The following is a 13,173-nucleotide window of genomic DNA, read 5'->3' on the forward strand; positions in this document are numbered from 1 at the left end:
GCCTCCCCACCCACAAGGCAACCCCACAAACCGCTCCCCCACCCAACAGCCACTTATAGTATCTAGAGAGTCATCATCATATATAGATAAGATTGAGAACATCTCGTGTCTCCTCACTCCTGTGTAACTCAAACCCTCTCTCATGCCCGTGCATGGCACGCTTGCGTGTTGATGGGCAGACAGCTGCTGTATTTTCAACAGTTTTGATCGATTACCGCTTAAACTGCGGAATTGTGAACCCTGCAGCATCTTTACCTGGACACACAAACTTTTAACAGTAGCTATCCCAGTGTATTATGGTAATAATGCAAGTCTTTAGATCCATGTAAAAAAAAAAAAAGCCCTGGCCGACTAAATTATTTTTCTGGCAATTGGCAAATCCATTTAAAAAAAACAACAAAACAAAAAAAAACAGCCATGCCAGTCAAATACCTGCCAGTGGTAACCCTTCTTGTACCGCATATTGTCCACTTCACAACAGAAGATCACAGCCACCCTTGGCTGCATAGCACTGGCAAGCAATGCTTTAGACATGAGAGTATCTTGTTAATTAAGTCCAGGCTCTAGAATGCATGTTACAATTTTATTTATAGGCAATCATTTGTTTCCCACACTTCTACTTGCTATCACTTGAATTCGTATGCTGTGTTACACTGACTTGTACCTGTTTTCACTACCAACATATCTGAGTGCGTAAGTAAAGCAGAGTGGTGCTCTGAGGTGAAACTGATAAGATGGGGGTTACTGCTTCCTTGGAAGCAGCAACTCCGGGAATACTGCGAGTGTCCAGCGGACCAGGGGCTGGATGCTCCAGGGGGATACTTTCAGGGCTGGGCTGGGGGGTTGGAGTGTGCCCATCGCTATCCTGTAGAGAGAGCACACAGCAAGGCCTGTGGAGGCTGAGAGAGGACTCCTTGTGTTGCTGAGGCTGATGGAGTTGGGGAGCAGGCACAGACAAGGCTCCCTCAAGCTAAGGGCAGGTGATAGTGAGGTGCCTTACAGCCCTGGGTAACCCGGGAAATGTCACACCCACTGAAAACATCCCAAAATTAAAGTTTTGCCCTACAACACCCAACTACCCTCATATTTGGGTCCCTTAAGCTCATCCCACAACTGAAATAGACAATAAGGTTGAACTGCGGTTACCCTTAAAGAAACCCTAGATATTCCCATAAAGAAAGATCCTCTGTTGAATTTTTAAAGCCATCCTGTAAACTATCTCCCTGCTAATAGGCTATTAGCATAGTTTAGTTTTAAAATTCTATAGGTCTTCTCCGTAGGCTTATTAACAATGCTTTCAATGTTTGTTGAGCCAAGCAGGAAGTGATCTTTTCTCCTAATGCTGCAGAGCATTATTTCCCTGTCCTGCCGCATCAGAGCCAAAATGCAAAACAGGGCCAGAACACTTGCGATCTCGCAGCGCTTTTCGCAAGAGCATTTTATGTAGCATCTTGGCCAGATTCCACTCGGTAATAACTTTCTGCTCTCCTAACCCTCCTTCCCCCCCACTCTCAGCTACAGCTTATGGGGTCCCCTATTTCCTCCTGTGAACACTAAGAGTAACACCATGTTCCAATCCAGAGGCAGCAACATGAAAATTGCAGACACGCATGCTAGAAGGAGAGAGATGGGGAACTTCACGCACAGCTGAACACCAGATCTGCATTTTCCACTGAGCAAGTTATGCATTTTTAGCATTTGCAGTGCCTCTCTCTGTCAAAGGGAGGATTTCCACTCTGCTCCTAACACAGCACATGCATTCAGTGACAATATATATGAACATTCCCACACCCACTTACTGAAATAGCATATCTCCGAAGCAGGACTGTACTTGGGAACGTAAGCCTTCTCACCCAAACTAGCTGTTTTATGTCTTTTCCCTGCAAGGCTGCCTGTCCCTCCCTCTTCTTTCAGACACCCCGTTTTTTATATTGCTGGGCTGGCTATTATGAGACCCATTTAACCTGCCTCCAGGGTGAGTCAGCAGAAGAGTTCTGCACCTTCACACAGGCTCCTAAAGCTTAACAGCCTATGGCGCTCCACTCAAAGACACTCACATCATAGGTGACTTCTTCAACTTGGTCCTTCTCCATCAGGAAGACCTTGGAGACCTGTTCACACGGCCCCTGCAGAATGCGGGCAATCAGTGGGTAATCTGTAGCCTTCAATTTCTGTTTTTCTGCAAGGGCCCCCCCAATATATAGGACAGCAATTAGAAAACAGACCATACAGACAAAGCAGAAGATACTATTTTTAATCTTGGCAGTATCTCGTAACCTTTCCGGACGACTGTACCCCTTTCCGGAGTCTGATTGGTCCTGCGTACCCCCAAGTTTCACTTCACTTAAAAACCATTGGCTTACAAAAATAAGACAAATACAAAACAAAGGGCCACAGGACACTTTTACTGAAAAAATGTCTGACTTTCTAATTTTTTACCATACAATTATAAAATAAGTCAAGTGGAATACAAATATTGTACTTACATTGCAGTGTAGAGTCTATAAAGCAGCATAAACAAATCATTGTCTGTATCAAATTTTTGTTTGTACTGACTTTGCTAGTGCTTTTTACGTAGCTTGTTCTAAAACAAGGCAAATATCTCGATGAGGTGATGTACCCCCCCGGAAGACCTCTGCGTACCCGCAGAGGTATGTGTACTCCTGGTTGAGAATCACTGCCTTAAACATACACAGCAGAGGTCACCAATTAAACCAAGTTACTCTAAACCATTACAGCTGGAGGATTTCTTCCAGACTTACCTCCGCTGGTGTGGACAATATACAATGCAAATTCATCAGCCGAGTTTTCAATCTGAACACAGGAAAAAAGGAAGATGTCAAAGTATCAAAAGGCAGCTAGATTACTTTTTGAAAAAAGAAACACTTTGCATTTTCATAACACCTTGCATCCAAGGATTTGCAAGTACTTGATAAGAGACAATTCTCCACAATATGCTTTTGGTTTCAGGCAAGAATTCTAGCCATTTAGTAGATGGGTTAATAAACAGGGTAGAGCTGGGAACAGAGCCTAGCATTCCTTTAGCTCAGGGGTGGGCAAAATATATCCCGCGGGCCGGATCTGGCCCTTCTGACATTTCTGTCCAGCCCGCCAGGCTCTTGGGCTGCCCTCTCGTGATCTCCGGACCGCCAAAAGTCCCACGGCACAATGGGGCGCTCAGGCAGGCTGCCTGCCTGCCGTGGCCCCACGCTGCTCCCGGAACCGGCCGGCTGCTGCTGGCATGTCTCCGTGCACCGCTGGCCAATGGGAGCTGCAGGGTTGGTGCTTGCAGGCTGAAGCAGCACATGGAGACCCACTGCCCCCCTACCCACAAGGGGCAAGCAGAAACGGGAGTCACTTCCAGGAGCCTGCACCTCGCACCCCCTCCCACACCCCCACCCCAGGTCAGAACCCCCTTCTGCACCCAAACTCCCTCCCAGACCCTGCATCCCCTCCATTAATATAGTAGAAATGTGCGGCCTGTGACCACTTACCAAAATTCGTGGAGTGGCCCCCTGGTGAAAATGATTGCCCATCCCTGCTTTTGCTTTATTATGGTAACACCTAGTGAACAGGGCCCCATCGTGCTAGGCGCTGTACAGGCATATAATAAGCGTCTCTGCCCCAGAAAGCTTACAGTCTAAGTAGACAAAGGGTGCAAGGGGAAATAGAGACACAGACAGGGGAAGCGACTTGACTCAAGTCACTCAGCAGGTCAGTAGCGGCTCCGAAAACAGAGTTCGGGTTTCCTGACTCCCCCTCCAGTGCTCTGTTCACTAGGCTGTCCTGCTCCGGACAAAACCCCTCCCAAAAGCGGGAAGCAGAATCCACCTCCCTGCTTTAGGCACAAGAAACACTGCTTTCTCCAAGCAGTGGTTCCCTTCTGACTTTGCTTGGCTCGAATTCTCTGATACAAAGACCCTGTTGAACTAAAAAAGCAACTTAAACGATAGGAGTTCAATGAGACGGTTTAACGGAGAGAGTAAATTGGGATAAAACTTGCCTTAAATTTATTGAGCAGCAGTTTGAGAACTTGAGAAGTGGTCATTGTGCTGTTTATCCTGACATTAGTGACTGAGCCATAGGCTGGTGTGAACACAGATGTCTAGGGATGGAAAAGACACGTAAAGGATTTCAATTACGATAGGCACAACATGCATCAGTAATTTTCCTCACAAACACGTCCCCTCCCTGACCCGGGCAAAGTTCACTCCAATGCTCTCCTCAGCCCAAGGTCTAGGCCCTTTTCAGGTCCCATTTAAACCCTATTTTGAGGAATTCGGGGGAGTCCAGGCTTACAGAACATGGATGGATTTTGGAGACCCAGCCAAGGTCCCAAAAAGCAGGAACACACTACAAAGATACGCTTCAGCCACATAATCAGTGCTGACATTTGAGTAATGACACTTTCTTTTTCATCTGCTATTCAAGTTATTTTCTGGCACTTCGAAAGCAACTACATGCTCTGTCTGGGCTCCGGGTCCTTACTTTGTGATTGTAGAAATGCCCGTTGATGGAAAACCGATGGCGTTTGATCCGCCGCTGTTCACTTGGGGTGCGGAAATTCCCCCTGCGACGGACTCCCACGTCGCTCCGGGTCCGCATCAGCTGTGGAGTTTCCTCTTGCTGGGGTTTTAGGTCTCCGACATCTGAAATGAAGAGTAAGAATGGCTTTCAAACAAGAGACTCGCATGTGTAAAAGGAGATACCATTGGAGAAACATGTGTCATTACTACTTAGATGGTCAGCTCTTTGGGGGAGGGACCATCTCCTTGTTCTGTGTTTGTACAGCACCCAGCACAATGGGGTCCTGGTCCATGACTGGGGCTACTAGGCACTGCCACGATACAAAGACCTCAAGAGGTCATCTTGTCCAACTTACACTGAGGCAGGACCAAGTAAACCTAGATCATCCCGGACAAGTGTTTATCCAACTTGTTCTTAACAGCTTTTTTGTTGCTCTCGTCTGGACTCTCTCCAATTTGTCCACATCTTTCCTGAAATGTGGCACCCAAAACCAGACACAGTACTCCAGCTGAGGCCTCACCAGTGCCGAGCAGAGTGAGATCATTACATCCCTTGTCTTAGATATGAAACGCCCATGAATATACTCCAGAATGATATTAGCCTTTTTTACAACTTCATCATATTGTTGGCTTATATTCAATTTGTGATCCGCTATAATAACCCTGTCTCTATCATTATTCGATATTAACACTAATTGTACAAAATGACAGTTCCAGAAAACAAATGCTTTTAATAAGGTTTAAAGCACGAGTGGGGAACCTCCGGCCCGCGGGCTGGATCTGGCCCCCTGCTTCATTTAATCTGGCCCACACCAAGCCTCCGTGCCATGGGCCAGAAGCCCCGAATCTCTGCCCCCCCTGCTCCCCACCCCACAGGTCTGGAGCCGGCAGGCTATAAAAAGTCCAGTCAGCTCCACGCAGCAACCGGCATGTCCCTGTGGCCCCTAGGCGCAGGGGTGATCAGGGAAGCCCCGCGTGCTGCCCCTGCCCCCGTCCCCAGCGCCGGCTCCACAGCTCCCACTGGCCGGGACCTGCGGCCAATGGGAGCTGCAGGGACGGGGCCTGCGGGCGTGGGTAGCGTGCACTGCGCAGAGCCCTCTGCCCAGCGGCAGACATGGCAGCCACTTCTGGGAGCAGCGTGGAGCCAGGGCAGGCAGGGAGCCTGCCTTAGCCCCACTGTACCGCTGTTGGGGAGCTGCCTAAGTTAAGTACTGCCCGGTCAGAGCCCACACCCCAAGCCCCCTACCCCCAGGTCGGAACCCCCTCCCGCACCCTAACTCCCTCACAGACCACACCCCAACCTCCTGCCCCCTCCCGCACCTTAACTCCCTCCCAGACCCCGCTCCCACACCCCAACCCCGCTCCCACACTCCAAACCCCTTGACCCTGACCCAGAACCCCCTCCTGCACCCCAAACCCTTCACCCCCAGCCCCACCCCAGACCTCATGCCAGAGCTCTCACCCCCTCCTGCACCCCAATCCCCTGCCTGGAGCCCACTCCGGCACCCTGAACCCCCCCATTTCTGGCCCCACCCCAGAGCCTAGGGGAAGCCCCGAGACTCCGCAGCCCCCACCTGCTTCACAGGGCTGTGCATGGCCCACGACTGGTTTTTCTCTGTGGGTCAGTGGCCCCGGATAGAAAAAAAGATTCCCCACCCCTGGTTTAAAGTGATGCAAAATTCTGCATTGTTTAGCCTGAAACCAGATAGAGCTTGTGCAATATAATCTTAGCTGCTGGTTTATATATTAACCCACGTAGTCTCTCTCATCTATTGATGGAGGCTATTAATTTACAATTTTGCAGTGTAAATCCATGCCACTGCTTGGCTAAAGCCTCTTCTTTTATGAAGTTAAGCATCTTACTCATCTGGTCATATTTGAGCAATTTTTTAAGATGAGAGCAGGAGAAGCAAGCCAATACTTAACATCTCTGAATGAAAACTGGCCCGTATCCAGATCATAATGAAATAGCAATTCATCCATTTTTAATGAACCACTGGAGCTAGGATTTAAGATTTTTTCTTTTTAAATTCAAAGCATGTCCATGCCAAGAGAATCTCTTGCAAGTTCCGTTTCCCACAGACAGGCAACCGTGACCCAACATTCATGAGGCGCCCTAGATGTACATTATGTAGCAGGTTTACGGGCATATATGACAGCCACAGTAAAGGGTTTTGCAATGACGTGCTATGAACAGAAGACACCTTCAGTGCCATGCTATTAATAGAAGACACCTTCAGCAAGTTTGCAGATGACACTAAGCTGGGGCGGGTGGGAGGGAGAGGAGAGAGGTAGATTCGCTGGAGGGTAGGGATAGGGTCCAGAGTGACCTAGACAAATTGGAGGATTGGGTCAAAAGAAATCTGATGAGGTTCAACAAGGACAAGTGCAGAGTCTTGCACTGAGGAAGGCAGAATCCCATGCACTGCTACAGGCCAGGGACCGACTGGCTCAGCGGCAGCACTGCAGAAAAGGACCTGGGGATTACAGAAGCTGGACATGAGTCAGCAGTGTGCCCTTGTTGCCAAGAAGGCTAACGGCATATTGGGCTGCATTAGTAGAAGCATTGCCAGCAGATCGAGGGAAGTGATTATTCCCCTCTCTTTGGCACTGGTGAGGCCACACCCGGAATACTGCGTCCAGTTTTGGTCCCCCCACTAAAGAAGGGATGTGGACAAATTGGAGAGAGTCCAGCGGAGGGCAACGAAAATGATCAGGGGGCTGGGGCACATGACTTACAAGGAGAAGTTGAGGGAACTGGGGTTATTTAGTCTGCAGAAGAGAAGAGTGAGGGGGGGATTTGACAGCAGCCTTCAACTACCGGAAGGGGGGTTCCAAAGAGGATGGAGCTCGGCTGGAGCAATGGTCTCAAGTTGCAGTGGGGGAGGTCTAGGTTGGATATTAGGAAACACTATTTCACTAGGAGGGTGGTGAAGCACTGGAATGGGTTACCTAGGGAGGTGGTGGAATCATAGAATATCAGGGTTGGAAGGGACCTCAGGAGGTCATCTAGTCCAACCCCCTGCTCAAAGCAGGACCAATCCCCAATTAAATCATCCCAGCCAGGGCTTAGTCAAGCCTGACCTTAAAAACTTCTAAGGAAGGAGATTCTACCACCTCCCTAGGTAACACATTCCAGTGTTTCACCACCCTCTTGGTGAAAAAGTTTCACACAGTCTCCATCTTTAGAGGTTTTTAAGGCCCGGCTTGACAAAGCCCTGGCTGGGATGATTTAGCTGGGGATTGCTTCTGCTTTGAGCAGGGGGTTGGACTAGATGATGACCTCCTGACGTCTCTTCCAACCCTGATCTTCTATGATTCTAAGGTACTTCAGACAAGTAATAAAAACCAACACTGAGATGGGCGATTGCTACGTTCCAAGTGCCTCGCGCATACCATGCAATCAGTCCTCAACGCAGCCGCCAGGGAGGGATGCATCAGGCACTTTGACACGTAGGGAAGCTAAGGGAGACAGGGTGAGAGCCCGACTTTCAGAGATTCCGAGCACCTACGACGTGAAGTGCTAATGGGAGCAACAGGTGCTCAGCGCCTCTGAAAAGCGACTTGGCCACGGAGCGAGTGGGTAGCTGAGTGAGTATCATGTGGCTCCCAACGCCCAAATGCCAGATGCCACTGCTGTGGCAGCAGAAAAGCACCCAGGAGCCTTAAGGGGGCAGGGTGGGAAAACAAAATGAAACACAGAAAAGGCACGTCTGCAAGAAGCTGCGAAATAAACCACATCGGGTTGCAACTGCCCTTTCAGGCCCAACCCAGATTATAATTCCATCTCCCTACCCCACCAGCCAGTCCCCGAGAAAGAACATAATGGAACGAAGCTAGGTTAACAAGGGAGCAGTTGCAGAAAGGATGTGGACTTCCTGTTTTTACAGACCCACACGCAGCTTCCTCTCATATTGTCAGATTACCCCGGTAAAGGAGGAGTTAGAATGAGTCCCAAGACAGGCACGCTCGTTAAACACATGGAGAGCTACTTACCCACGATGGAGAAGATGACCAAACTGTGCTTTAGTCTTTTAGAGAATTAACATTTAGACAGCACTTTCCCTCCCAATCGATCCCAAAGCACATTGCCGTGGCTACACATGAACTGCTTCATCTACTGCTGAAAAGCAGCCATCTCAGAGAGCAACGTGGTGGGTCTTTCACAGTGTCCTGGGACACTGCACAGCAGCCAAGGAAGGGCAGCCGATCAGCCAGCCAGAACTGCAGGGAGATCCAGACAGGCAAACTGTAATTACAGATTGCCTTGTCCTCAGGACTTCGCCATCCACACGCTTGGAAGATGGGCCATGGGGCTCTTCACTGACCCCAAATGATCTGGTTTTCTGTTTCTCTGTCTCAAGAGGGCAGCTTTGGCAGCACCTCACCTGTTCACGCCATTCTGGGGCATCCCTTCAGCACCAAGACACTAAAAGGAGTTTGGTCCCAGGAATAGGATCCGGAGAAAGCAGACCTGGACTCTATTCCCGACTCTGCCACTGAGACACCGTGGCCAGTCAGATCCTCTCCCTGTGCCTCTATTCAGAGCAGGGACTAGTTCCCCATCCCCACTGGAATATAAATAATAACCTAGTGAAGAACAACCCCATTCCCCACAGCATTTGGGCAGTCTCCCATCCAAGCAGCGACCCAACCTAACCCTGCTTAGCATGGAAGACCAGGCAGGATCAGAGCCCAAGGCAACAGGATGGCACACGACCAGCATGGTAAGAGTTACTATGTTAAAGCATGCCCGGAGCAGAGACAGCCCTCCCTTTGCTGAGCGGAGACAGCCCTCCCTCCCACAGGAAAGGCCCTTCAGACTCAACTCCGTGTGCACACACAGATGAAGGGGGCGGGGGGAGAAAACTTCTTAGAAATGTTTACTTCTCCATGGTAACGCTACTAAACAATGGCTCCTATTCTTCCTCTTGAAAGCCGGGAGCAACCCATGCACCCGGGGAGCACGGGGGCTGCCAAAGGAAAAGGAAGCATGGAGACAAGTGGAGATTGTTACTCAACAACCCTTGCTTTCCTTTGGGGTTTCACTCTGGGCTTTCGGAGTAGCTTCTAGGACACCTGCATAGCTTCTGGGCAAATGGCAAAGGCCACGCTGGTCCCACACTAACGTGCTCCCCAAGATTTCTACGGCGGATATTTTGGGTTAGGCTTAAAGAACTCAACAGGTTAACATAGCAACAACCCCCTTCCTGGGGAATCTGAACGCGATAGGGCCAGAGAGGAAGATACAGGAATAGGCAAATTGTTCAGAACTGAACACAGGAGCTAAGAACTTGCCTACACGGGAAAGCTACACCGGTGTAAGATAAGGCGTGAATTTAAAGCACCGCAGTTACACCAATGTAACCCCATGTGCATGCTCGTATTCTGATGTAAGAGGTTTTATTCAATTTGTCCCTTTGGAAGCAGTTTAATCTAAACTGAAAAAAAAAAAAAAAAAAAAAACATTCGATCCAGAACAAGAAGTGTCCACGCAGGGGCGTTATATTGGCACAGTTTTGTGGTTTAAACTAGAAAATTTTCAGTGTGGATGAAACCTAGCTCCTGTCAGCTCTCAATGGTACTTAAACAACTTGGGAGCATCGATGCTTTTAAAAAAAACTTCGCCCAAGACAAGAGAGGGCGTGGGGCAATGGGGGTGCCTGTGTGGGAAGAAAAGCGGAAATCAGACCCAACGGCTTCAGGGGAAGTCATTCTCCAGCTGATTTGCGGTACGATCAATGGCTGTATTATTGTATTTTTGTGTTGCATCCAGGTCTCGGTCCTGGGGGAACCTCTAAGTGCTTTCATAATACAAACTGGTCAAATTTTTGTCTGAACAAAACCTCTGCCCAACCACACCTCCCCCACACCAAAATAATGGCTCTTTCTTCAGAAGAGGAAACAAAGAATCATGAGAACTGTCGATATGATACAAAAGAATTTAAGTGCTGTCTACAGGGAGGTGCAAGGCAGATGACGGGGGCGTGAACTGTAGAACATGCCAACGTGTGGCGCTTTAACTGCCCCGTGCAGACTCCGCTGGCACGAACCGAAAAGTACCTAGTTCTCGTTCGTGTCGTTCGGTTTCAAATGGAACGACATCCTTGTAAACTAGGTACCTTTCAGTTGGCATCAGTAGGGTCTACAGGAGGTGCGATAGAGCACAATTCGCACCCCCGTATTCTGCATTGCGTTGCCATGTAGACAAGCCCTAAGTAAAACCCCGAGCTGTCAGAGGGGGAAGAATTGCCCAATACATTTGTTTCAAACTCTGCAAAACTTGGAATTTTGGAAAGATTTTCATTTTTTAACCAGCTCTACGGATCTGATCCAGAGCCCGGTGAAGACTTCAAACTGATCTCAATAGGCTTCAGATCAAGCTTTAAACCATCTCTAATCGGCACTCTGCTTGTATAACAATGGCTACGGTACAAAACCCTCAGTAAATTAGCAAGGTCTACATGTTACATATTAAAAAAAAAAAACTCCATCCCGCGACACTAAACGACGTTAAAAAACATTAAGGTTGCAAAGTGAAGCACTCAAAAGTTAGGCTACGCCAGAATTAATGCTGCCCGTGCCTAAGCATGTTACAGTCCTCGCTTACATGAGCATTTTAATGTTAAAAAAACAAAACTCGCGGAACCCCGGACTCATTCAAGGCACAGGATGGACAGCGCTCACTGAACAAGCAGCTACTGATTGTTTCTCCATATCCTTGTTATTCGATGTGTGGCCCTTGGTCTTAATTACTGTACATCGTTTAAATGTGGTGGAAACTCTTGGGCGACCATAACTAAAGGCATCGCTGTTTATAATATATAGATAAACCATTTCATGCAAGACAAGTGCAAGATTAAACTCTGGCAGAGTGATTCCACTGAATCAAAGAGAATTGGAATAAAAGAAAGCAAAAGTTTTAGGCCTGGGGCATCACCCCTTTGGTTTTTACTGGGACAGCCTACTGAAAGAGAACAGATCAGTTAGCAAACCCACCATCCTGGTCTCACCTGTTCCACGCTCTGAGTCATCAGCATCCGTGGAGGTGTCAACATCTGTAATCTGAATATCGGGTATGGTACTTGGCTTCCCTGCAGACCTAATAAAGAGAGAGACATACTGTCACAATACAGGCTCAAAGCCACCAGCCAAGACAGCGAGCTCACTTTCTCTCACGTAATGGAGCATCAGATGTGGGTGCCTCATCGAATGGACTTTTTTTTTTTTTTTTCCCTCTCAACACCACCACACAACCAAGTAAGGTTCGTATCTCAGTACGTAGCCAGGCCAGATAACCCTACACAAATACAAGTGAGGTGGAAATTCACCCTCTGTGCAAAAGGGCCAGCCCCCTTTTTGCTGACCCTCCACACAGGGGTGAATTTCATCCCTGGATACTTTCTGGTTTCTTACCAGACTGAGGTACACACACCGGAAGCCAAGAAGGCTGGGACTGAAATTTTGGCTCAGAGGCAAGCGCGAGCTCCCTATCTGACAAGGCAAAAGCTTGCTAGGTTTCAATTGAACTCCCATTAGTCTGTACAGTAATTCAAAGACAGTGTCCGCTGTTGGACGTAGCAGAGAACTTCTGCCACCCTAGTTTTCAATACACTATTTACTTGTCCACACTACAGCAGGGAGAGATTTTTGGCTTTTAGTCCCACAAGGTCTAATACCTGGGGGAACACTGAAGTGACCCTCAGATCTAACTTGGCTAAGACGCTGCAGGTGATGTACACCCCTCCGCAGCGGCATGCACTGCCACCGCATGACTGCAGTCCTCTTAATAGCTTGCCCTTGCACCAAGTCACATTGTGCTCTCTGTAGCTATGCAGAGGTAGTGGGTCCCGTAGATCGCATTCAGGGCCAGAAGTCAGGAAACCTGGGTTCTATTCCTGGCTCTAACCTGCTGGATGACATGGGACAGCTTGCTTCTCTTTGTTCCCCTGCCCATCGCTTGTGCATTAAAATTGTCACCTCTTTGGGGCAGGGACTGTCTTACCGTGAGACCATACAGTACCCAGCGTAGACTGGTTGGGTTTTAGATGCTATGACAAAAGACACCACAGTGGGTCCAAGTGCCATGGAATTCAGTGCCTACACAATGATTTTAAGTTTTGTTTTTCAATGCACCCCACCCCATATCTTAACACACAGCTCAATGGAATGCATTAGTCATGGTAAGACAGTCAATCAAAAGCTTATCGATTGACAAGTCCAGTTCATTAGCTGTATGTTATGTCGGCAAATCAGTAAGGATTTTATGCAGTTGGAAATATCAGGTGGCTTTCTAAAGGAGATTGCCCACATTTCTGGAGATTTAAGGTAAGTGTAATGATGCCTTTTGATAACATACATTGTTTTTTGCTTTGCTGTTGCGCAGGATTAATGCCCTATAACTGGGTCCCCATCTCAGCTTTTAATATCAAACTACTCAGCCAGTTGAAATGTTCTGGGTTTAGATTTTTCAGCGATAGTTTTGATGAAAACTAATTTTTATAGGGAAAAAAATTGATGACGTTTTCCCCCCAAATTCCCCTATTCCCCCACCAGCCAACTTTACGTAAGGTGGATGTTTTGAATGGTCAGCTTTTGTTGGGTTTCACTGCTGAAGAGAGGATCTCATAACAAATACAGGGTGATT

The 13,173-nt window shown here is 48.2% G+C and overlaps 1 protein-coding gene across 3 annotated transcripts in view; it reads right to left on the reverse strand.

The window, feature by feature from the left end:
* Positions 1-13,173, reverse strand: part of RASSF2 (Ras association domain family member 2) — a 77,250-nt gene that overhangs the window by 40,621 nt on the left and 23,456 nt on the right. For all 3 annotated transcript variants that reach the window (XM_043536180.1, XM_043536181.1, XM_037886277.2), the window contains exons 5-9: positions 11,540-11,628; positions 4,489-4,649; positions 4,004-4,105; positions 2,763-2,814; positions 2,058-2,179 (exon numbers count right to left, since the gene is read on the reverse strand). In XM_043536180.1, the coding sequence (XP_043392115.1) occupies positions 2,058-2,179; positions 2,763-2,814; positions 4,004-4,105; positions 4,489-4,649; positions 11,540-11,628 (526 nt within the window). The remainder of the gene's footprint in view (positions 1-2,057; positions 2,180-2,762; positions 2,815-4,003; positions 4,106-4,488; positions 4,650-11,539; positions 11,629-13,173) is intronic.

This window comes from Chelonia mydas, chromosome 26 (genome assembly GCF_015237465.2).
Source record: "Chelonia mydas isolate rCheMyd1 chromosome 26, rCheMyd1.pri.v2, whole genome shotgun sequence".
Lineage (NCBI taxonomy): Eukaryota > Metazoa > Chordata > Testudines > Cheloniidae > Chelonia > Chelonia mydas.